At 33.9% G+C, this 24,701-nt stretch overlaps 4 protein-coding genes across 4 annotated transcripts; 2 read left to right on the top strand and 2 right to left on the bottom strand.

The window, feature by feature from the left end:
* Positions 1-3,497: 3,497 nt before the first annotated feature.
* LOC130974444 (uncharacterized) lies at positions 3,498-4,385 on the bottom strand. The gene has a single exon (XM_057899331.1). The coding sequence runs from the start codon at positions 4,383-4,385 to the stop codon at positions 3,498-3,500; it is 888 nt and encodes a 295-aa protein (XP_057755314.1).
* Positions 4,386-9,863: 5,478 nt separating this feature from the next.
* On the top strand, positions 9,864-14,774 carry LOC130973005 (uncharacterized). Its single transcript, XM_057897368.1, has 11 exons — positions 9,864-10,257; positions 11,020-11,184; positions 11,267-11,385; positions 11,746-11,820; positions 12,250-12,343; positions 12,462-12,521; positions 12,792-12,857; positions 12,949-13,047; positions 13,677-13,721; positions 14,388-14,490; positions 14,609-14,774. The coding sequence occupies exons 1-11, from the start codon at positions 10,138-10,140 to the stop codon at positions 14,677-14,679; spliced, it is 1,017 nt and encodes a 338-aa protein (XP_057753351.1). The 5' UTR covers positions 9,864-10,137; the 3' UTR covers positions 14,680-14,774.
* Positions 14,775-15,294: 520 nt separating this feature from the next.
* Positions 15,295-18,138, top strand: LOC130973107 (uncharacterized). Its single transcript, XM_057897517.1, has 2 exons — positions 15,295-16,885; positions 17,476-18,138. The coding sequence occupies exon 1, from the start codon at positions 15,454-15,456 to the stop codon at positions 16,876-16,878; it is 1,425 nt and encodes a 474-aa protein (XP_057753500.1). The 5' UTR covers positions 15,295-15,453; the 3' UTR covers positions 16,879-16,885; positions 17,476-18,138.
* A 472-nt stretch (positions 18,139-18,610) lies between these two features.
* LOC130973108 (gibberellin 2-beta-dioxygenase 8-like) lies at positions 18,611-24,291 on the bottom strand. Its single transcript, XM_057897518.1, has 3 exons — positions 23,722-24,291; positions 19,261-19,594; positions 18,611-19,155 (listed from the first exon to the last, which is right to left on the bottom strand). Exons 1-3 carry the CDS (start codon positions 24,171-24,173, stop codon positions 18,901-18,903), a joined length of 1,041 nt encoding a protein of 346 aa, XP_057753501.1. The 5' UTR covers positions 24,174-24,291; the 3' UTR covers positions 18,611-18,900.
* Between the last annotated feature and the right edge of the window lie 410 nt (positions 24,292-24,701).

Below are 24,701 nucleotides of genomic sequence, written 5' to 3'. Positions count from 1 at the left end.
TATATATTGTAGCACGGCACTGATGAGGATATGCCTATGAATTATTGAATGTAATGAAATAAGAACTAGTACCACCTTCCTTTTTCAATTAAAGGAGGAGAATCCCGATGGTTTAGAGGGTCCCATTGTGGAGAAGCCATTGAAGGCGGTACTGAGTTCGCATCTCAACAATTAAATTAGGGTTCATCTCACCAAGTTAAATTGGGAAAAAATCAATTTTAAGGTTGTCAATTTAATTTAAAAAATAATAATTTCAGATAATGCATTGAGGGAACAGTTTTTTTGGTGAACAACTAAGAGGAAAAACAAAAGAGCAGAAAAGAAAAAGAAAAAAATTAGGTTCTTAACAATAAGAGAGGACAAACCACCTCTGGTGGCTAGTGCCAAAGGTGAACCTCATCAGTTTCGCTACCTCCAGATCCCATCTTTGCTAACCGATCTGCCACGACATTAGCTTCTCTCGGGATAAGTTCAAAACGAATATCCCAATCCCTTCTTAACTTCAAGTCAAAGATCAGTTGTATCACTTCTTTTTCAAGATGCCAGAGTGGAACTTGCCAACCAGTCACTAGCTCAAAAGCTGCTGTGCAATCTGTCTCACAGACAACAAGCTTAAGACCCGCCTCCCAAGCCCAGGCCAAACCTTTTCATATACTCCACAACTCCATCTTGATGACACTAGATCCAAAGGAATTTCCTGAGCATCCCATTACCCATTGACTGGAGCTATCGCGAATTACCCACCCAAAACCAGCACAATCATCCCCCAAGTTCACACTCCCATCACAATTTAACTTCCAAGCACCAGGTTCTGGCGGAGACCAAGACAGAGGTTTTAATCCCTGGATGCAACACACTCGATTCTGAGTTGTATATTCAAAATCCACCATGCACCTGCGAGCCTTGTATGCAATTGACCCAGTAGATCCAAAAATTCCCTGAAAATTACCCATATTTCTATCTTGCCAAATTGATCATATTATAGCTGCAAATTTGGAACAACCTTCATTGAGGAGGCCATGCTTGAACCAATCATGCACCTCGTAAGAGCCAAAAAAACACACATCAGAAAAACCTAGAGAAACCCAAACTGATCGCACCACTTCACAATCCCGAAAACAATGAAGAATTGTCTCCGGAAGTTGATTGCAACGTGTACATAAGGATGAGGAGGAGAGATGTCGCCGAAAACGCAGATATTGAGTTGGTACAGCATCATGAAGGCAAAGCCACACTAGGAGCCTCAACTTTTCAGGGACCCGCGCCTTCCAAAGCTAAAGCCAGTTGATATTCCTATCCCAATTCAACTTCTTCTGAATTAACCATAAATATCCTTGTTTAGCAGAGTAAATAGTGTGCTCCCAACTCCAACCCAAATCACGACCAGAAGTCGAAATATGTACTAAACTAAGAATGTCTTCCCTTAAGTCCCTAGGAATAAAAGAGTAAATCCTCTCCAAATGCCAAACTCCATCACGGTAAACATCTTCAATGGTCAAAGCAGCCTCACAGATATCAAGAAATTCAACCCTCGCTCCTACTGGCCCAGAGTGCAACCAAGAGTCAAACCAGAAATTCTTAGAAAGAGCTCCCACTTCCCAAACAAACCCTTCCTTTAATACGGAAGCTGAGTGCACAATAGACTTCCATATATACGATGAAGAACCCATTGCTTTAACTGCAAATAGGTTTCTATTCTGGAGGTATTTCTGAAGCATAATCTTAACCTACAGTTTCTCTTGATTCATCAAAATTTGCCAAACTAGCTTTCCTAATAAAGAAAAATTGACCAACCGCGACTCCCTCAAAGCAAGACCTCCAAACTTTTTTGGAGTCGTCAAAACTCTCCAAGATGCTAAATGAAGACCACGGTGATTATGACTACAACACCAAATAAAACTTCTAGTAAGCTTATCAATGTTAGAGCACACACCTGATGGAAAAAGGCTTACTTGCATCCTATAAATAGGTATAGAAGATAAAACTGATTTAGCAAGGCAAATCCGACCAGCTTTATTAAGGAAGCAACCTTTCCAAGATGCTAGCCTATTAGTAAGTTTATCAACCACATCATTAAAATCAGCTTTAGTAACTCTGCCATGCTTGAGGGGGACACCAAGGTATTTTCCCAGAGAATTAGCAAATTGGATAGAAGAAATACCAGTAAAGAGATCCTTGCGTTGTCTAGAAACATTCATGGAACAGATAGCACGAGATTTGTCAAAATTCACCTTCATACCAGATGCTCTGCAAAAGGTGGCCATAGTGTCCAAAACATGAAGCACTTGAGATTTTTTCGCTTTGCAAAAAAGGATAAGGTCGTCTGCAAAAAGGAGATGGGAGATCACAGGACCTCCCCTAGACACGGTTACTGGTTTCCATCTACCAACCTCCACTTTTCTAGCAATGAGGCAACTCAACCTCTCCATACAAATAACAAATAAATAAGGAGACATCGGGTCTCCTTGCCTCAAACCCCTCTTTGGCTGAAAACCATCCAACCGGTTACCATTCCACATTAGAGAAAGGGAGGAAGACTTTACACATTTCATAATAAGAGAAACAATAGTACCTGGAAAGCCAAACATTAGGAGAGATTGCTCCAAAAACTCCCAACTCACCCTGTCATAAGCCTTTTCTAGGTCAATTTTAAAAGCAAGAACACCTTTCTTTGATTTGGTTTTCTTCATAAAATGGAGAACTTCCTAGGCTACAATGATATTGTCTGGGGCACCCCTTCCAGGAATAAACCCTCCCTGTAGAGGGCCAATGATATCTTGTAGAAAAGGTCGTAACATCTCCACAACCACCTTAGTTATAATCTTGTAGATGACATTACAGAGGCTGATAGGACGAAACTCTTTCATGCGAGACGGGTTATCAACTTTGGGAATCAGCACCACCAAAGTGTCAAACAGAGTACTATCCAGATCAAACCCAGCGAAAGGCTTCTTAACAAGTTCCCATACTTTTGTACCAACCACTTCCCAATATTCCTTGAAGAAAAAAGCCTGAAAACCATCAGCACCTGGGGCCTTAAAAGAGTTCATGCCCATAACCACCTTCCTAACCTCTTCTTTAGAAACATTTCTTGTGAGACTTTCAATAGCTTCATGAGATAAAGAAGGTAATTCCTGATCCCCCATCACATCAAGTTCTACCTGTTCCACATTACAAAAAAGATCTCTATAAAATCCAATTGCACATTCTTCGAGTTCTTGCAGATCAGTACTCCATCTTCCATCTTCCAAAAATAACCCCTGAACCTTGTTACACTTCCTCTGCATAATGGTTTGCATATGAAAGAACTTAGTATTCCTATCTCCAAATTTGACCCAGTGCTCTCGCGATTTTTGATACCAAAACAACTCTTCTTGCATAAGCAGATTACTATATTCAGCCTGTAACTCCCTTTCTTCCTGTATAAGGGATAAAGCATCAACTCTCTCCATTCTCTGTTGGATACTGGTCACACGCCTCTCCAATTCCCTCTTTTTTTAAAAAATATTCCCAAAGACATCTCGGTTAAAGGCCAAAGCATCATCTCTGACCTGAGAAAGGCAACGAATAGGATTGGGTCTACCCTTGTCCCAAGCACCCCTGACCACCGACGAAAAACTTGGGTGATAAGACCAAGCTACTTGAAAACGAAAAGGTTTTACCCCGACTCTTCTATCATTACCTTGACATCGCACCATAATGGGACAGTGGTCAGAATGCATCCTCGCCAAATTCTCCACATAGCTTTCCGGAAAACGAAAACACCAAGCATCAGTAGCCACAGCCCTATCCAACCTCTTCGAGATGAACCGATTACCCTGCATATGTCTGAACCAAGTGTACAAGGATCCATGAGCTCCCAAATCAATCAAACCACACTCATCTAGGAGAGCTCCAAACCGCTCTGCCCTTCGAGAGACAAAGTTCCCACCTTTAACCTCAGATGAAAGAAGGATCTCATTAAAATCCCCAATAGCTAATAAAGGACCTGAATAATTTCTGGAAAAATCTGTCAAAACCCTCCAAGCTTCTTCCCTTATGCTAGGAACGGGACTTGCATAAATTGCTGCACAAACCCAAGAGAAACCGCCATTCGAAAACTCAACACACACCACTTGCGAACTCGCTGCCACGACATTGCAAGATACTCCGGGCCATGCAGAGAGCACCCAAATACCTCCACTATGCCCCTGAGCTTCTTCAATATGAATAGGAGTATAACCTAATCTGTTCCAAAAGACAGCCACCTTTTGGAAAGCACAATGAGTCTCTAAAATGATAAAAACGTACGGATGAAAATTCTTTACCAATTGTTTCAGATGCACCCGAGCCAGCTTATTTCTAGCTCCTCTCACATTCCAAGCTATAATATTTGCACAATCCATATTAATATTACTTGGAGTGAGACCCACACCTCAGATTATTAGAGGGTAGTGAGTGGAGTCTCCACTGTAACCACACTGTGCACATTCTCAACCGGGGAATTCTGAAGAGAATTAGGCCTTAATCTCTTTAAATTGCTTCTGAATGGCGTTTTAGAAGTCTCCGCGCCTTGCGAATAAGCCCCTGCCCGTTCTGAACCAGGTCCTTGCTTGCCACCCGTCACACCTTGAGCAGAGGTAAAACCTGAAGAAGCTAATTTAAAGTTCCTCGCTTGTTTTAGCACTTGATTGCCCTTACTTATGTGTAAAGATGATTCAACCCCATTGATGCCTTTCATAGCAGGTTCTCCTTTAGCAACATAATTAGAAGATTTATCCACATAAACTTTTTTGGACTTATCCTGGTCATGCTTACCCAAAAAGACCTTCTTGCCCTTTGCCTTTCTTTCCACCTTGGTCCACGTTGTATCCCCTGCATGCGCCCCTTCCATTACATGCACTTCCTTATCCTTATTCTTCTCTATCCCAATTGTAGCACTACCGAAAACAAAAGGCTTCTCAATATTAGAAGAAAATGGCACCTGATCCATCTTCTCGTGATCTTGTTCCTTGTCTTCATTCACCCCTGTTTCATCAATATTCGTCGAAATTGAACTGATCAATTTACAGTCTACACCAACATGCCCATAACAACCACACGTATTGCAGATCAACTCAAGGCTTTCATATTCAACATCCAAAACCCTCCCATCCACCTCAACACTACGAGTAATGGGAACGCCTAAATCAATCTCCACACAAGCCCTCGCATACTTCCCTCTTGCTGCCATCTTAGTTGCTACATCGACTTTCACTGGCTTTCCCACCGCAGCGACAATTCTCAACATAGCCTTCTCATGGTAGTACCGAATCCCTAAGCCGTAAAAGTGTACCCAAACCATGGTGGATCCAAAAACCTCATCTTCTGAATAGAACTCAGGTGACCATGGCTTTACAGCAAGATAAAACTCAGATATCATCCAAGGACCACCAAGTAATACCCTCTCCCGATCTTCGAAAGCATCAAACTTCACCAGAAAATAGCCATTTTCAACATCCAGAACTTGAAACCCACCCTTCAATCTCCACACCATACCCAGCTTATGCACTATCGCCGTGTAACTCATATGCTTGCCCAAGACTTTGACGACGATCGCTTCCTTATATGGTACAGATAACGCCGCCAGCCCTTCTTCTGAGAAGATGACCCGAGGAGGATGCGAATCCCCGTGGTTCTCTTTGATCACCTTGGCTAGCCTCTCTCCATGTAAAGCCTCATTCCAAAGCATAGGAGACGGAGACTTCTGTCCAGTCACCATGTCGCGGAAGGAAACCTTTTGAAAGCCATGTTTTTCCTTAGAAACCCTAGTACCCTCCTCCTTCTCACCAGATACAAAATTTTAAAATTAAAAAAAATTTTAAAATTTTAAAATTGAGGGAACAATTTGTTATTTTCAGTCATTTTTGTCAAATTTTAAAATTAAAAAAAATTCAAGTATTTTAAAAAAAATTTTGTTAATGCCAAAATTTGTCAGATACTAATTTGACAGTTAATTCTTAATTAATTTTAATATGTTTAATCATAAAAAAAATTTAACGATATATTCAAATATAATTTTATTATCAATTTCGTTATATAACCAACTGGGGTCTAGCCAATTTCTACCAATTCTTAATAGACTGGACCCAAAAGTCCAAATTATCAAAAAATTATCTACCCAATTACCCAGCTTCTACCCTAATTACTCTAATCAATTCAAAAACGTATCGTTTCATCCGTTGCATGCTCCTGCTCTACTACCACCTAATTAGTTTCTGGATGTGTCTTCTGGACGTGTCTTCCTATACGTGTATCTTTTAATGGAAGTTTCTTCAAAAAGTGTCTTTTTATGCATGTGTCTTCTAATGAAAGTGTCTTTGGGGATACGGCTGAACTTGCGGGGTGAAGGTACGTGCAATCTCGATGACAATTCCATTGCGCACAAACTTCCATTGTTGGCTGATGACAGCGCCAATGGCATTATGGAGGGCATTGTGTGCTTTTTCCGAATGCATTATAGTAGGCGTTGGGGCCGGCTTCCAGTCGGAGATGCAGGAAGGGTGGATATTGGCATTCGACGCAACGATCCGGGCTGACTGAGGTTTGGGTGGGGGGTTCGCATTCGGGGTGAGGGCTAGTTGCGCGCTGCGATGTGGCTGGTCTCCGCATCAACAGGTTGATGCCAACAACAACTAAAATGACAACGTTGGCAACCGATGCTCGATATGATGGACAAAAAGGGCGACAAATCGTTCTATTATAGGGAATCCGAATGCCTAACACATTCACAATGGGGGAAGGATAATACGGTGCGCGTATTAGAAAAATTTGTTAACTAATCCTTATAATTTTAAATGTTAATAAATGTTTATTATTCATATTTTTTAATATTAAATTAATAATTATTAATTAGAATAATAATTAATAATAGTTGTTAAAAATTGACAGATACTCTCTTAGTACTCAATAACTATAAATACAATGTTTTTTCCCATATATTTGTTAGCAGTTGGAATTAAATTTTAAACATAAATACTACAAATGCTTTTTTAATAAATACTAAAAAATTATTAATTACCAAAATATGCATTTGTGAAAAAATATCAGAATAATTGTCTATATCATTTCGTTTGAACCACCCACAAAATCGATATTCACTCATTTCATATTAAGAACCTATAAAATGGTAAGGGAGATAAATGTTACAGGTGCATGGAGGATAGTTTTGAAAGCTATGTTTGATCATATATTTTGTGTGTATCATTAAAGAAATAATAAGCTTGGTTCCATTTCACGAATAACATGCGTGAAATGCAATTGTATAAACTATTTTTTTTCTTCTCTTCCCAAAGAAAGGTTTGTGGATTGGTATCTTTTAGTAAGAAGTAAATATCAAATCGGTATTTGAATAATTTTAACATTGATAAAATGATATCTGACTTTTGTTATTGATAAAATAATCTCAAAAAAATTTTAAATTTGACAAATGTATCTCCGAATTTGCCGGAACAAATCTCCAACAAGCACAATACTGACGTGACCACCGTATTTTGGTGACTTGACAAACCACCACCAAAACCCCCTCCCAACGCACACTTCTTCCCCTTCCCTTTTCCTCCCCGTCGTAGTCCCATCCCCAACGCACACTTCTCCCCCCATTGCAGCCTCCGCCCTATCACAACCCCCTCCCTAACGTACACTCTCCCTTCCTCCCTCAATGCCATCATTCGCAGTAACAACAACCTTAACATCAACAACAACAATAACCTTCACTACTCTTCCTCCCCAATGCACACTACCGTTCCTCCCTCAACCCCACCACTTGCAACAGCAACCTCAATATCAACAGCAACAACAATTTTCACCACTTTTTCTTCCCAAATGCACACTCTTCTCTCCCTCTCTTAACACTACTATTCACAGCAACAACCTCAACATCAACAAAATTGTTACAAATCATGAATTGTCCCAAATTTTTAGGTTAATTTACCATTCAAAAAGATTAATAATAATAAAACTCAGAGAAAACAAATAATTCATATACAATAATCAAAATAAAATAAAATAAAATAAAGCTTAATATAGACGCAACAAAAGCAAGAAGCAGATTTAAACAAGGTCAGAAGAAGAACACCAGAGACAAAGGAGGCACGACATGACAGAGTCAAAATAAAACACAGACAGAGAAAGTAGAGCAGCGACTGAGGGCGAGCAACAAGCAGATACAAGCAGTGAATGCGACAACAGTGAAGGCGCACAAACGACGCAATGTTGACAAAGGAGACAGACGACGTTGGCAGACGCAGAAGACCCGACGACGAGATGGTCATAGTACGATGTCAGTGACACTAAGATTGAGAAGGTTGAAGGATTAAGGTGGGAGAAGGTTTTTGCCATATCATCAAAACGTAGTGGCCATATTAACATTGTGCTTGTCAAACCCACGAACTCGTGCGTACGCTTGTCAATTTTTAAAATTTTTCAAGGACCATTTTATCGATAACAAAACTCAGATACTATTTTATTAGCGTCAGAATCTTTCGAACACTGATTTAGTATTTACCTCCTTTTAGTAATTAACGAATTTTTAGTATCAATTCTTTTTTTTTTTCTGAAAAACCCTATATAATTTTCTCCCATCTCTTATACTTTCCAAACATATACTTCAATAGATATAAAATCCCATTAAAACAAGTAACGTGCAAAGTGTGGGTGTTATCATAATTCCATGAGCTACAAAAGTAGGCCGGCGCCACCTCTCAATTATTTGTATAGGACCATTCACCTCGATCAATTCCACATTTTAATTTCAAGTTTTACTTTGTTTATATATACCAAATTAGGGTAAATATTTTAATTTCAATAAAATAGTTTGTGTACTAGTAATAAAATTTGAGAAATTCTAAATGCTTAACATTTTTGTTATCTTATCTTATATTTTAACTAATTTTGACATTTTTATACTAAAAGTATTAGTACTTAATATTGTTTATAAAATTTTACACAATTATTTAAACATGTAAAATATCACAACAATAAAAATAATTACTTTTTAAATTTATTACTTAAAAAATAATATAAATACACCAATTTAATTAAATAATTATATAAAATTTTTTATTATTAATACGTCTAAAATAAACTCCTTTGATAAACTTTATTAATTTGTAATAAGTTAATAATAACTACATCTACAAATTCCGTTTTCTTCTTTAAAAATTATATTGTCTAATCTAAAATTCTGACCAAAATATATAAAATTATCTGAGAAAATAGATTGTAATTGATGGTCACATGGCCATTTTCTAAAACTATCATATATGTGTGGACATTTTTCCAACACTTCTAGAACATTCAATTTGATTTCATTTTTCTTTCTAATCCCTTCACCTTTAAGTCTTTAACAATGTGTTGGAGCGCCAAAACAAAAATTGGAGCGAAGATAAAAAAAAAATAAAACAATCTTACTAGGTTATCAATATATCAATTTTGGCCTATTCTCTTGTTTATGATTGTATTTAATAGAAATATTTTTATAAATATGTCTAATAAAAATATTTTTTTATTATTATATATTTATATCTAATAAAAATATTTTTATATATATTTTTTAAATGTGTCTCTTTATATATATATTTAAAATATAATAATTAATTATTATTAACAATAAATTAACAGATAATATATTGATATCTTATATTTTTTTAAAAATAAAAGTAAAAAATAAAATTTAATTATATCAGTCAAATAATTTAACAATTTTTAATTATCAACTTCGTATAAAGTTCACTCTACCTGAGTTTTCAAGGGTAAAAATAAAATTTTCCTAATTCCTACCTGAATAAATTAATATTATTTATTATTTTGGTTGAAAATAAGAATACGAATAAATAAATCGGAAAAAAAAGTTTCCAACTTTCCACTGCGATGCTTCTTCCTCTATGAAGATCGGGGGGAAATGTGAAATGGCTCATCATCATGGATGATCCATAATCAAAAACGAATAATGAATAATCATGTTGAATAATTGAATCAGAAAAAAGAAAATAAAAGAGAGAAAAATTCAAAAGAAGAAGAAGAAGAAAGCAACGCTGCATCAGCAGCACCATTATTGTTTTTTCCATTTCCCCAAGTTGAACAGAGAAAAAGGGAAAGATTGAGAAAGCGTTCGTCGTGATGTCTTTCTTCTTCAAAGCCTCTCGGCCGAAAACGCCGCAGGAGGTGGCGAAGGCCATCAAGGAGAGCCTCATGGCCCTTGATACCAAAACCGTTGCTGAAGTTAAAGCCCTTGAGAAGGTTAGCTTCTTCTTCTTCTTCTTCCTTTTGATCCCAAATTCCGAATGCTTTATCTGGGTCTTGGTTTTCTTGGTTAAAGTTTCAGTCTTGAATCGTGGGCGTGTCTTGAATTTCTCAAAATGGGTCCTTTATTTTGTTGCATTAGATAGATTTTAGAGTTTAGGCATGCATTATTTACTGTACTGTGTTATAAAATTATTGTTTTTACCCAGAATGTAATTATTTTTATATGTAACTTGTCGAGATTAACGATTATCCATGACAGAATTATGCTTAATAGAAGATATTCATACTTCTAAGTAATCCGCTTTCTGAAGGGTACTTTGATTTTAATAACTTATAAAGATTGTGTTTGTTGGTTGTCGGTATGGAATTCTCTCTGCATCCAAATTGAGTATGGTGTCTGCTAAAATCTCTCACTGTGAAATGTCTGAAACCTGTTTAGAGTGTAAAAGAATCAATAAGAATTAAGCTTGCAACATCTATGTTCCATGAATGTTAAAGAAACCATAGTAGTAATCTGAAAATTATGAACAGCCAAAGCATTACTTTGTATGGTAGTATGGGATTTAAACATGCATTTCTCGTGTTAGAAGTTGCTGTGTCACTGTTTTCTTAATCTCAGGCATGTTTCTAATTGCTGCCATTTTATCTTGGCTAGAAGTAAAACAAAGAAAGAATATACTCCTGAGATATTAAACCTTTATTTTACTTGCAGTTACTTTGATAGTGGTTACTGATGCTTTATATGCTTCGTCGTAGGCTTTAGAGGAAGTTGAAAAGAATTTTGCAACGATGAGAACCATGCTTTCTGGAGATGGAGAGTCAGAACCAAATCTGGAACAGGTTTCACAGCTAGTGGAGGAACTCTGCAAGGAGGATGTTCTGACTCTTATAATTCACAAGCTTCCTACACTTGGATGGGAAGTAAGATTCTGATCGATACCAAGCACTACCATGTGCAGTTGGCTTAACTGGTTGCTCATTGTTGGTGTGATTTCTAATACAGGCAAGAAAGGATTTAGTTCATTGTTGGACAATATTATTGAAACATAAGATTGATGACAAGCATTGCTGCGTAGAATACGTTGAACAACACCTCGAATTGCTAGACTTTCTTGTTGTATGGTAAGCTTTTCATCGCATCAACTTTCATCTCTCAAACTTTGAGTTGTTGTTTCCTCACTGCCTACCCTCCTCTTTCAATGGAGGATCTATATCTTTCCTAGTTGTGTTCAAGTTGGAAAACTGAAACTGATGCTTCTATGAAAATGTAAAAACATGAGATTTGGGGTTCCCCCGCCCCTTCTCTTGAAAAAAGTTGGCGAGGGATTAAATTTGGAAATTTTAACCTTTAAATTGTAACTTATATCACACTCCTAATTTACACCTTCAATGCCTAGTACTTAATTATACATTTATCTGTATATATCTGATCAATGATCATAAATATGATAAGTTAAGAACTGTATATCTGTTTCCATGCAGTTATGATAATAAAGAAATTGCCTTGACATGTGGCACAATGTTGAGGGAGTGCATCAAGTTTCAAACACTTGCAAAGTAACCCCCCCCCCCCCCCCCCCCCCCATCTCCTCCCCTCAAAACACCAATCTCTCTGTGTGCCCCTCCTATGATATGATAACAATATGGTGCATATGTGTTGACATATATTGCTTGCCATTGTTGCTTCTGGTGCCAACGTCATATGCCTTTCTGTTTTGTGATTTATTCAAATCTATCCATCATTTATAGTTGACTGCTTAGATTGCAGTCTTAAGTAGATTATAACATTAGAAGAAACTTCTCCAGGTCAAACTTGAGGATGATAAAATTATATTTTTACGGGTTTTAATATTTCATATATAAAATCAATAAAGATTTTCCCTATCAATTTACACTTTGAGACTGGTTCTTGTGATGCAGCGCATCCAAAAAGCCAAGAAGCAAGAGAGTTACGCTGTTCTAACTCTTTTATGGTTTGTTTTCCAGGTACATATTGGAATCTGCAACCTTTGTGTTGTTCTTTAAATTTGTAGAGTTGCCTACCTTCGATGTTGCATCTGATGCATTTTCTACCTTTAAGGTCATATCTTAATATTTTTCTCTCTCTCTACCTTTAATTCCCATCACTTGTCTTGCCGATTGTAGAGTTCTGGATGCCACTTCTTTATATACAGCATCTCTATGAATACTCTTTGCAGGATCTTCTCACTAAGCATGCAAATGTAGTATATCAATTTTTGACAGCTCACTATGATGAGGTTTGCTTCCTGTTAGAGATATTTATTTGATTCAAACATATCAAATCAGCACAAGTTACCTTGAGAACATCTTATGCATGTTGGTTTAATATTTACACCTAGGAGATCAAATCTTATCTCTTAAAATAGCTTAATCATTGGATTAGTTATTCGTAAGGGGATTGTTAAATGCACATATCCTCATCTTCTCAAATATTTTAACTCGGTGATTGGGGTGGTTTCGTCTCCCATATTCACTTCTGTGTTTCTAATAAGACTTCTTCTTCCCAGTTCTTTGATCTATACGAGAAACTCTTAACATCACCTAATTATGTCACGAGGAGGCAGTCTTTAAAGGTTTGTTTATTCAACAATTATAGTTATCTTACCTTTGGTTTCTGATATTATTTTGATTTGGTTTTTGATTATTATTTTATGCGGATTTTAGCTTCTTTCGGATTTTCTCTTGGAAGCTCCCAATTCTCAAATAATGAGGAGATACATATTAGAAGTTCGTTACCTGAAAGTCATGATGACTTTGTTGACGGTATAGCTCCTCTTAATCCTGTGGCATAGTGTGATATTCTCTTTTCCCCTATGACTAGTGAACATGTTCATGTTATGCCATAACAAATTTGTTCACTTGGTATACTAATCTTGTTATATGCAATAAGCACGGCTAAACCTATTTTGCAACAGCGTGTATCCTTAATTGTTTTGGTGAATTGCAATATATCCTAGTTCGCTGGCTTGCCTGCTGGTTATAATCTTCATATATTGAGAACCACCTTTTTCTACATTATTTATGATGAGCAGGCAATTAGTTTTAGCAAGTTTCAATTAGTTTTTGTATGCGTTATGTTTAATTCATTTGTCACGAAGATCAACTAAAAGGTATTGGTGGAAATTTTGGTTTCTCATAGAGACCAATAGTTTGATCCATGTCGCCGACCTCACTTCCTTGTTGTCCACTAGCTTTGACATGTCAAGCTTTGAATACTATCATCAATCAAATTCCTAATGCATTGATTAAAAAAGAAAAAATTTAAATGCGGTGATGAACATCTAAAGCTATATTATACATAAACTTGAATAAATACATATTCTTTTGATTTACCATTTCTTTCTATCTGTTGTTAAATCTATGTATTTGTTTATTTTATTTTGGTTGAGCAGGATTCAAGTAAAAACATTCAATTATCAGCTTTCCACATATTCAAGGTGACCTTTCCTCTTGTCCTTTTAAGTTTAGATAGTAAGCTCATCCTTATCAGAGCATATTAAAAGAATTCAAAACCACATTATCCTTAGAGAACTTAAAAAATGAGATTGAAATTCTGTTATTGCCAATTTACACTAAATTGTTTAATGCATTAAATCTAGCTGACAAAAGAGACTTTTATGAAAGCAAGTCTACTTTCTTTTAACAATTTGCAATGTATTTAATTCATATAACAACTTTTTGTACTATGCATCTTTAAACAAGACTCGAGTTTGTACTTTGGGACCATTTGTTTTCTTCTTAGTAGACAACCTTTACATGTTTATTATAGTCATAGCGAGGCCAATAAGGTGTTTTTTAGGCACTCACACCTCAGAAAGCGAAGAGCATATGATCATTATCAGACATGTTGATAGGTGAACTGTGAAATGCTTGATAGGTTTTCCTGCTATAGAATTCAACTGTCAAATTAGGTTTTTCCGAGATCAATTAAGAGCGAAATCTCGGTGATTTAATCTCATATGACATTTGGTATGGAATTAAAAGCCTTAATCTTAATCTCGATTCAAAGGCTTTTTGAGTTTTCTTTTGCCAAATAATCCTCTCAATTTGCTGCATATATGATAAACATTACTTGTTTTACATGTTGTCACATTTTTATCCAGGTTTTCGTTGCTAATCCCAATAAGCCTCAAGACGTAAAACTTATCTTGGCGAAGAACCGGGAGAAGCTGGTAGATCTGCTTCAGAATCTGTCTCCGGGAAAAGGTTACCAATTATAAATATTTCTATGAATTGCATTTCATATTGCAGAATCATTTTGTAAAAAAAAATATTTCCTCTGGAGTCACTGATCTTAGTTCTTGACTTGTTATGTGATTTTCAGGTGCAGAAGATGAGCAATTTGAAGAGGAAAAGGAGTTTATCATCAAGGAAATTGAAAAAATATCAGTCTAATTTAATACACCTCAGCAGTGTTTGATTCTGTAACAAGATTCTTTTTTACTTGTACAAAGCTAATTTCATGCAGTGAGCCAGTGACTATTGCCATTTGTGTGTGTGTTTTTTTCCTTTTCTTCTTCTTTCTTCTGTTTTTTTCTGGGAAGGTTTATTGAGGTTGTAAACGTTGGCAACAAAGACAAGCATTAAAAAAAGCTAAAAGTGCATTTTTGTAAATAAAGCTGAATATAAAGTTTTAACGAGAAACCTCTAATCGTTCTATAGGATTTTGCAAAACAAAGCATCATTGAGTCAAATTGAGATTTTAGGTATTTTAATCCTTATAAATGTTTGTCACTTGAGAATTTTCTTGCATGAAAGAAGCTGCAAAGATGATGGCTTGACATTTGAGCAATCAATTTAATTAATTAATAAATAATTAATCCTATTACTTTAAAGAAAATGAGGGCTTTATAAATGGATGGTAGCATTCAAAACTGAATTAAATAATTGAATGCGACATGATGTGGATCTATGTTGGCATTCCGTTTCATGTAACCATAATAATAACCTTATAATAATAATAATAATAATATAGTTTAATTTTAATGTACTAACTCATCTTATAACCAGTTTCTCTGCCTCCAAATCCAATGCCTATATTCCTATAACAATTCACAATTCATAAAATAAAACCCTCTGCAGTTTTCTTTTCTTCTCAAACAACACATTTCCAAAAGAGGTGATAAACGACAGAAGGGATAGCGAACGACATCGTTGCGTGTTGCCGCCATGAACTTCTTCGCGTCCGTCTTCTCCGAGGAACCCGATTCGCCGACACACCGATCCGAACAACCGGATCCAGATCACGATGATAACGAGCCCCCCACTGCGGACGCAGAAAACTCTCCATCCGGCGATGCATGGAGCTTCGGAGGCCTGATCCAAACCCTAGCGTCCAAATCGGAGTCTGTTCTCGAGAACTACCGCCGCGATCTCGAGGATTTCAGCTCCGGACTGAGGATGGAGACTGCGGTGATCCGTGAGGCAGCATCACGTGCCGTGAAGGATCTCCCATCCTCCCTCGACGCCGGCGCCACCGTGGCGCAGGAGTCGCTCGAGACCGTCGGCCAGGCCATAGACGACATCGGCTTCACCGTGTGGAAATCGACGGCTAAGATCATCTCTCACGGTAGGGACTCTCTCCTCGCCCCTGATTTCGATTCCTCAGATTCCGATAACAACAATCTTGCTAGGAATCGATTGAGTAGTAGCGGCGGTAGTTTTGATTTGAAACGTTATAGTAGGTTTGATGCGCTGGTACGTGCTCTTCAGAGCGACGTGAATACCTATGTGGAGGATCCTGAGGATTTGGAAAATTATGAGGAGTGGAAATTAGGGTTTGTGTTGGGGGATAAGGGTGAGGAGATTGGGAATTTGATGGAGGAGAATGGTAGTGTTGAAGGGATTTATAGGAAGGTCGTGCCTAGTAGGACTGATCATGATAACTTCTGGACTAGGTATTTTTATAGGCTGCATAAACTGAATCAGGCCGAGGAGGCGAGGGTGAAGCTCGTGAAGCGCGCAATTTCTGGAGAGGAAGAGGAGGATTTGAGCTGGGACTTCGACGACGATGACGACAATGATGATGGATATGAGCTGAAAGGTAGCTCTGCCAGGAATGCGCAGCAGCAGCAAGAGGTGGAGGGGGGAAATTCTGCTGAGGCTGCCACGGGTAACAATGATGTTGAGAGTATTAGTCCTGGGGAGAAGGATTTGAAGATAGAAAGTGATGGGAAGGGTGTTACTTCTGATTCTAAAACTGATGGTGATGATGATAAGCCGGCGGCGGAGGTGGAGTATGAAAGGAATGTGGCATCTCCATCTAGTGTTGCTGCAACTGTAAGTGATGGTGGCGATGGTGAGTTAGATATGAAATATGAAGAGAAAGAGGCATCCGAAGTGAAGACAGATAATGAAAATGGAGGATCTTGCAAAGATAGTGATTTTTCTGTGGTTTCAAGCCAGCCTTCCACACATGGGGAAGAAGACATTGGATGGGACGAAATTGAAGATATTGTTAGCAATGATGAAAATAAAGGGGATGCTGGTGGGTCCACAAGTAGGGGTGATTTGCGGAAGAGGTTGACTGCAGCAGACCAAGAGGAGGATCTCAGTTGGGATATTGAAGATGATGATGAGGATGTTAAATCATAAACAAAATGTGAGTTTTCAGAATCATTATCATTTATAAACAGGAATTGCTTATTAATTGTATAATTCTTTCTTTGTAACTTAGCAATGTAAATAAACTCTATTTTTTATGTCTTACCCTTACACACAAGCTTAAGTGGCAAGGTGTACACCATTTGCAATGAAGTTTAATTTGTAAGTTCATGTGGAATCTTCATTCATCCAACCTGAGGAAAGGTTTTTGCATCATTTTAGGTTACTTACATAGAAAGTATGTCTTTAAGCAGCAACTTGTAATAGTTTGCATTTACGTTCATTGCAATTTTCTTTCCTTAAACTTTGTATCTGAAAATAGATAGACAAGGCTGACCAATCAGCACCCCTCTACCTCCTTTAACTTTGATGAGTAAGCGTCAAGATGATTGATGTTGGTTTGTGAACTGGTCCACTTTGAGCATGGAATAAGCACCAAAGCAAAAAAGTCGATCTTGTTCTTAATTTTTGTTCTATTCAAATGCGTATTCCTGATAATGTATTTGGGCTATCTTATCTCATTATATTTTTGAGAAAGCATTTGAAAATAATTGTTCTGCTAACATGTCATTTAAGTTAAATACTCAGGTCTTTGCATTGATCTTCGGTGCCAAGGATGTGTGTGTGTGTGTGTTGGGGGTGCAAATCCGAGCCAGTGCTTGTGCTTGGACATAATCCAGGTCTACAAGGACATGGTAAAATACAAGTACTTTTGTGTGCCAATTAATTGAAATTCACAAAGCTAGGAGCAGAATATGCAATTCACATCATTGGAATCAAAGTTAATAACAACTATTCCCATTTCTGTGAAGAAATGTGCTGCAATCATTCACACTTGCACTGTTGCTACTAGGGTGCCTCCTAAGGCCAATGCTATGTTGCGAAAATCATATCGAGAAACCGTGTCGTCATGCTACTGCGTGGCGAAACACGTTCGTGTTAGTTGTCACAAGAAGCTTATAATTCCAAATTCGAAATGAGAGTTAAGTTAGATATAGAACCCAGTGACATAGCCCTATCATGCCAATTACCAACAAGGTAAAGTACTGTTTTGGTTTTCATCATTTAAGGTAAATTTTATTTTGGTTCTTAACATTTTAATCGTCTTATTTTTATCCCAAAATATTTAAAATGACATCAATGTTATTCCACTATCCAATCTCTCACTAACAAGTAACGTAATTGATGTATTATTAATAATGTTTTTGTTAACACTATATTTGCTTAACTCCCTTCTCCCATTTTTACCCTCTCAACAAGTTCAAACCCCCATTCTCTTACTCCTTTCTTTTTCTTTCTTTTACACTATTAATTCACCAAGAAAGATTTGAGAATGAAGAAGAAAGGAGTAGGAGAATGGAGTTTGGGCTTGTTGAGAGGGTAAAAGTGGGAGAGGGGATTGAGAAAACGTAGTTTTAACAAAAATATTATTAACAACACATCAATTTCGTTAAGTGTTAGTGAAGAATTTGATGGTAGGATAACATTGATGCCATTTTACATGTTTTGGGATAAAAATAAAATTATTAAAACGTTAGGGATCAAAATAAGGTTCACCCCAAATGTTGGGGACCAAAACAATACCTTATCCTACCAACAAAACTTGGATTTGGTTTGGTTTCCATGGTATCTCCTACCTCGGCACTCGGTAGGATAAGGATTAATCTGCCACGGATCTGAATTCTATTTAAAGGTCTATTACTGGTCAATGAGTTGCTGCATATACAAGGCGAAATTCGAACTTTCAATATTTGTTTAAACGTACAAATGAGCTGATCATTCGACCAATCTAAGTTGGTTACAAAACTTGGATTTGGTTATCGTGGTTGTACGCAGTATATAGTTGATGCAGAGTGATAAAAATAATTTTGGATAAAAAAAAAAAAACAAAATTCAAGCATACCCAAACACTCTCTCTAAGTTACACCATGACTCGTAGTAAATCAAAATCCCTTAAATAGTGTGCCTTGTTGAAGAACTCGTCCATTATTCTATGCTTAATAAGGTAACAGATTAAACAAGATTGGAGAGAGGGGCCAAAGGCTGTTGAGTGTGCTTAAACCTTGGAAGCCCAACTTTGTAGCCAAGGGCCTTAACATCTTGTTGTACTTGTTCTCTAAACTCACTGTAAGTAAAGGGCTTGTAATTTGGGCTCTCAATCACAGCACCTTCACTAGGGAACACAAAATAGCATATTGAGATCCTCTCTCTCTCCTTGTTCACCCTCACTCTGTGTTGCACACTCTTGTATTTGTCATTGCTCATTGCCTAAAGCCACAAACATGAGAGCTAGAAATATTAACACTTCTTTTGAGACTAATTAATGTTAATAAAGTATTTTACATGTATAGAAAGTAAAGAATAAATGTGGACCTGCATCATGTCTCCAAGGTTGACAATCAATGTATTGGAGATTGGTTTGACAGTAAGCCATTGATCATCTTTGAGGACCTGAAGGCCACTGACTTGGTCATCTTGGTTCAATATGGACAACACTGAGCTATCTGTGTGAACCTCCATTCCCCAACCAATGCTTGTGTCCGAACAAGCAGGATATCGATACATTCGCACCATTCCTGTCTCTCGAGATACATATGAGCAACACTCTGTTTGCTTGTTATTGTTTAGGTCAAGGTTCTTCACCATCACTTTGAATATTGTTGTTGCAATTCTTGATAGATGGGTTTCATATTCCATTAGAAGCAATCTTGCAAACCAAACATATATGTAGACCCTTAATTGGTCATAATTATGTTTGAAAACTAATTAAATTAAGTCAAATGCTATGAATGTATATATGTTGTCATTATCCTTTGCAATGCAATAATTAACTATTTCCCTACGTATAGTTAATATACATTTACTACGATCACTTGGTTGAGTTGAGAGACATTATACTCATTAACACTCGTTTAACACAGATGTCTTTAACGGTGTCTTAATAAAAAAAAAAAATCTTTTTTTGAATAAATTTAGACACACCTAAATACCAACACGTGTTAGTTGTGCCCAACTTTATTCTTAATATGTATTCTTGAAATAAATTTAAAAATAGTATATATTATTTGTTAAAATAAAAAATATTTTAAATATTTTTGTATAATTAAGATAAAATATTAAAAATAATTAAAAAATTAATTTATATTTTAATATTAATAAAATACCAACAAATCATTACGATTTATCTAAAACATATTTTATATTTTATACGTAGTGTTTTCGTGTCTTATAAGATTTTAAAATTCACGTGTTAACGTGTTTTGTGTTGTGTATAAAAGAGTATTTATAAGTGTTAGAAAAATCAAATCCTAAAATAAATATTTAGATATGTTAAATAATACTAATTGATTCTACTTATACTCTAACAATATCCAATACCCGTATAAATATCCGTGCATCATAAATATACATAGTATAGGAATGAAAGGGAAATAACTTATTTGAATTTAGAATATCGTATTTGATTTTTACTTTATTTTTTTTGAAATCTTAATTTTTCTTCTCTTTGATTGAAATAGAAAAAATTGAGTTAATAGTCAAATTCGTCTTTAAAAATTATTTTTTTAAATTAATCATCAAATAAATTTTTTTAATTATATTAATCTTTAAAAATAAAATATAAATTAAATTAATCTTTCTGTTAGATAATAATGTATTATATTAAATATTTCGTAATATAATACTATAATAAATTGATGTCACGTGTGTCAGGTCAATGACCCTGCTATAATCTCTTGGCAGGAAATTCTATAAAATTCGTTGTATTTTTTTTATAATATAAAGTTCTTTTTATGATCCACCTACACATTCTTTTTTGCATTGGTTAAGTTATTATTCTTCGCTTTATTTCAGTTGTGTTGAATCATTAGTAGAACAATGGATAAACTAAAGGAAATTGATAGAAATTGAATTTAACTTTATTCTGTTTCATGTATCTAGAAGGCACAAGGTATAAGAATACCGCGTGCCAAGATAAGCAAAACTTATCCTATCATGAAGTTTCTTTACCAAAAAATAAGCACGTTGTTTGTGTGGAATATAAATTGAAAAATGCTACTTGTCTTTTAAATTTTAGTTTTTAATTAATTTTAAAAAATTTATTATTTAATTAATTTAAATACTCATTTTTATATATCAATTATTTAAAAAATTAGAAATTAACTGTACTGAAAAAATTTGATATTGATGAAATCAATAATTTCATTGCTTCCAAACGCCAATATATATTTAAGAGTTTAGCTGATATATATTCTAAAAATATATATTAAAATTATTAATTAAAAAATTTATTATAAAAAACTATACAAAATTTTGATTTTTAATATAATTATTGTGTATTTATTAAAATAAAATATTTAAATTTTTTACTAATAATAATGATCTTAACTTATATTTTAAAAATATATGTTTGCTAAATTCCTTAAAGTGATGAGACTAATGGTAGCTTTAATAATGTCTATCATTTTGTTCTTGCATTTAATGTATAATTTTTTTTGGATAATTTACATGAATGAAATTTAAAATTATACAAATATTTTAAATTAAAATTAATTATACATCTTATTTTAAATACATCTATATAAATTGAATAAGGATAACTCAATTTTAATCATTTATATATAAATTGAATTAGTCTATTTTGATATATTAATAGTACAACATATACAAAATAAATCAAATTAATTTGATTTAATTAGCTATTTGTACAAATTATTAACAATAAGAAAATACTAAACATATATATATATAATATATAATTTAAAAATAATTAAAATATTATATCAATTAAATTATTATTTAATTTATAAAATTAAGTGTAAAAAAATGTTTTGATGACACTATACGTTATTTTTTATTCTAAAATATCTAAGTTTAAGTTGATATGCTACATTAAAGGGTTACACTTTATAATAAATTTTTAATATAAAAAATTTTAATAATAATTTTTTTAAATATTAATGAGTCAACGATAATTTTTAATAAATTTTTTGAAATCGTTTATTATTCGGTTTTAAATTCATAGGTTTGTAAAAAATATTTTTTTGGAATTTGATCTAAAATATAAAAATTCAGTTTCTATTTTTATTTGTTTTGATTTTTTTAATATTTTATTTAAATCAAAACGAATATATTTTTTTATTGATATTTATATTTTAAAGTTAACGAAGAATACAAAAAATACTAATAATCTATACTAATAGTAAATTAAAATCAGTCTAATTAGGAATGGATTTTTTTCAATAAAAAAAAAATCGGGATGATGTCAATTGTGATCTCTTATCCTTCATTATTCTCTCTCTTATATTAATTTTAGTTCTACTTATAAAATTAATAGTGAGAGATCACACTTTATCTTTTCAAGTGTTAAAAAAATTGGAGATCCATTTCCCTATTAATCACCGTTCAATCATGCATTGCCATTGATTAATTACTTTTTCGCATACAAATTTATTTTTAATGTTTAGTTAATGTGTTCTAAAAACATACAATAAATTTATTATTAATAAAATTTTTTAAATATTTTAATTTAATAAATATAAAATAAATATATTAAAAATTTAAATTTTTTATATTTTTAATAAAAAAATTTTATTTTATAATTTTAATATGTCTTCTTAAGACACATAATAAATAAACTTTTATTTTTATTTGTGTGTGTGGGTAAGGGACAAGGATGAATAATGCATAGAGATTCTTCAATGTTCTCTAATCATTTATTAAAGAATTATTTTTATTCTTCCGCATATCTTTAATAATAAACAAAAAATAAACCAACTTAATATTTAAAAAATTAATAATGTTAAAAAATAATAATTTAATAAAAATTATTTTATTTATTTAATATTTATTATATTTAATATTATTTAATTATTTTAATAATATTTAAAAATATAATATAAAATAAAATAACTCTAAATTTGTTTAACTGAGTTAAAAAAACATAATAACTATTGGACAGTGTTTATTTACCGACATGAAATATTAAAATAAAAATATAAAAATAAAAAATTATATTTAATAGATGAAATATAAATAGAGATATATTTCTAAAGATATTAAATTAATATATTTTATATTTATCTTAATAAAAATAATATAAAAATACAAATAAAAAATATATTTTATTTTTTATTAATTTTTTATAATTATATTTTTATTATTATATTTTTTTAAATATTATAAATAAACAAAAATAAATTAAACTTTATAATTTATTATTAAATAAAATATAAAAATATTAATTTTTGTATCTTTATTTTTTACCTCTTATTTTAAATGTTTTGTCTTGTTCTCGTAACTAAACCCAATTTCTAGACAAAAAGATCCGAAAGCACTGCATAGCTCACCCATAATCAGCCATGGCTCATTTGTCATTTCCAAACACACACGGTCCAAGAAAAAATAGACAACAAGATCGGCCAAAAAAAATTAAAATAATAATAAACAAAGGGACAGGCACATGCACTGATGCACATACATAGAGTAATATGGGTTGATCTAGTGAGATTAATAATAAAATATAAAAAATTATTAAAAAATAATTTGATAAAATCATAATTTAATAATTAAAATATTATTAAAAAATATAAAAATAATTTAATTATTAAAAATTTTTAAAAATATCTTAATAAAAATATAATTTAATTATTAAAATTTAATAAATAAATTTTATTAAAAAATATTTTTATAAAAAAACTTATTTTTTTAAAATAGATCAAATTGACCATAAATTTAAAAATAGATTAAGAAATAAATTTTTTTTAAAATTATAAAAAAGGAAATTTCTTTAAATTAAATCTAAGTTGTCTCTGTATAATTAAACTATGTGCGTACCTGATGGAATCAAGTTTAGGAAGTTGAGGTTGAAACTTAGAGAGTTGACCCAAAGGCACATCAAGACCTTCAACCCAATTGAAATTTTTGGGGCCTCTACATAGGGCAGTACCCGTTGGTGTAAGGGCAGGGGTACCCCAAAAGTATGTGATAGGACTTTCACTGCATGTCGCATGCTTTGTTTCGTAGGACATAGAAAATAACTCTTTGGCTTCCTCTTGGAGTTGCTTCAGCAAGGTCAACGGAATTCCATGGTTGACCAAACGGAACAACCCCCAATCCTTGCAAGCATCCTCAAACCTCTCCTTTTCTTCTTCTAAAAGTTCAAGATCTATGACTGGCATAGGATCCGAATAATCCTGTGCCACGTCATTAATATTCGAGTCGTGGTGGTGATGGTAATGGTGGCAATAATTGCGAAGAATTGGTGGGTAAGACTCCAAGTTGTTCATAGTTTGTTATTTGGAGATGGTATTCATCACTTCTTCATTTTCTTAAGGTTGAGAAATGAGAGTAGATAATAAAGGCACGTTTTGATTCCGATAGAGGAGGAGCAGGTTCGTGGTCCTTAGACCATATATATATATATATATATATATATATATATATATATATATATATATTATATGAGTGCAAAACAATATGAATTATAAAATTATTTATTTTTATTTTTTGGTTTATTCAATCAGTATTTTTCAATCCAACAGGTTAAAGACTAATCTGTCGCAGATCTGAACTCCATTTAAGAGTCTGTCGTTGACCAATAAATTGCTGCATGCACAAGACGAGGTTCGAATTCCCAACACTTATTTAAGCAGATCACTCGACCAACCCAAGTTGGTTAATTATAAAATTATTAACGATACTATGGCATTGGTACTAGCAAGGTATCGTGGTGGGGGACCAAACTATTTTTGTTTGATAAGTTCAATGTATGTTTCTATCCAAAGAAGTAAAGCAGAGTATGGGTAAATTTCCTT

Source organism: Arachis stenosperma, chromosome 4, assembly GCF_014773155.1.
Source record: "Arachis stenosperma cultivar V10309 chromosome 4, arast.V10309.gnm1.PFL2, whole genome shotgun sequence".
NCBI classification, from domain to species: Eukaryota; Viridiplantae; Streptophyta; class Magnoliopsida; order Fabales; family Fabaceae; genus Arachis; species Arachis stenosperma.
Note: the sequence above shows the minus strand (reverse complement) of the source record. Positions and strands in the feature narration are given on the sequence as shown.

Bases quoted from the DNA above. Each gene is read 5' to 3' on its own strand.
- LOC130974444 (XM_057899331.1), bottom strand. From the start codon at position 4,385: ATGGATTGTGCAAATATTATAGCTTGGAATGTGAGAGGAGCTAGAAAT.
- LOC130973005 (XM_057897368.1), top strand. From the start codon at position 10,138: ATGTCTTTCTTCTTCAAAGCCTCTCGGCCGAAAACGCCGCAGGAGGTG. The intron at 12,522-12,791 runs GTTTGCTTCCTG...TCTTCTTCCCAG, and splicing joins TGACAGCTCACTATGATGAG to TTCTTTGATCTATACGAGAA. The intron at 13,722-14,387 runs GTGACCTTTCCT...ATTTTTATCCAG, and splicing joins CAGCTTTCCACATATTCAAG to GTTTTCGTTGCTAATCCCAA.
- LOC130973107 (XM_057897517.1), top strand. From the start codon at position 15,454: ATGAACTTCTTCGCGTCCGTCTTCTCCGAGGAACCCGATTCGCCGACA.
- LOC130973108 (XM_057897518.1), bottom strand. From the start codon at position 24,173: ATGAACAACTTGGAGTCTTACCCACCAATTCTTCGCAATTATTGCCAC. The intron at 19,595-23,721 runs GTACGCACATAG...TTGGTTTGCAAG, and splicing joins CCTAAACTTGATTCCATCAG to ATTGCTTCTAATGGAATATG. The intron at 19,156-19,260 runs GTCCACATTTAT...TTGTGGCTTTAG, and splicing joins ACCTTGGAGACATGATGCAG to GCAATGAGCAATGACAAATA.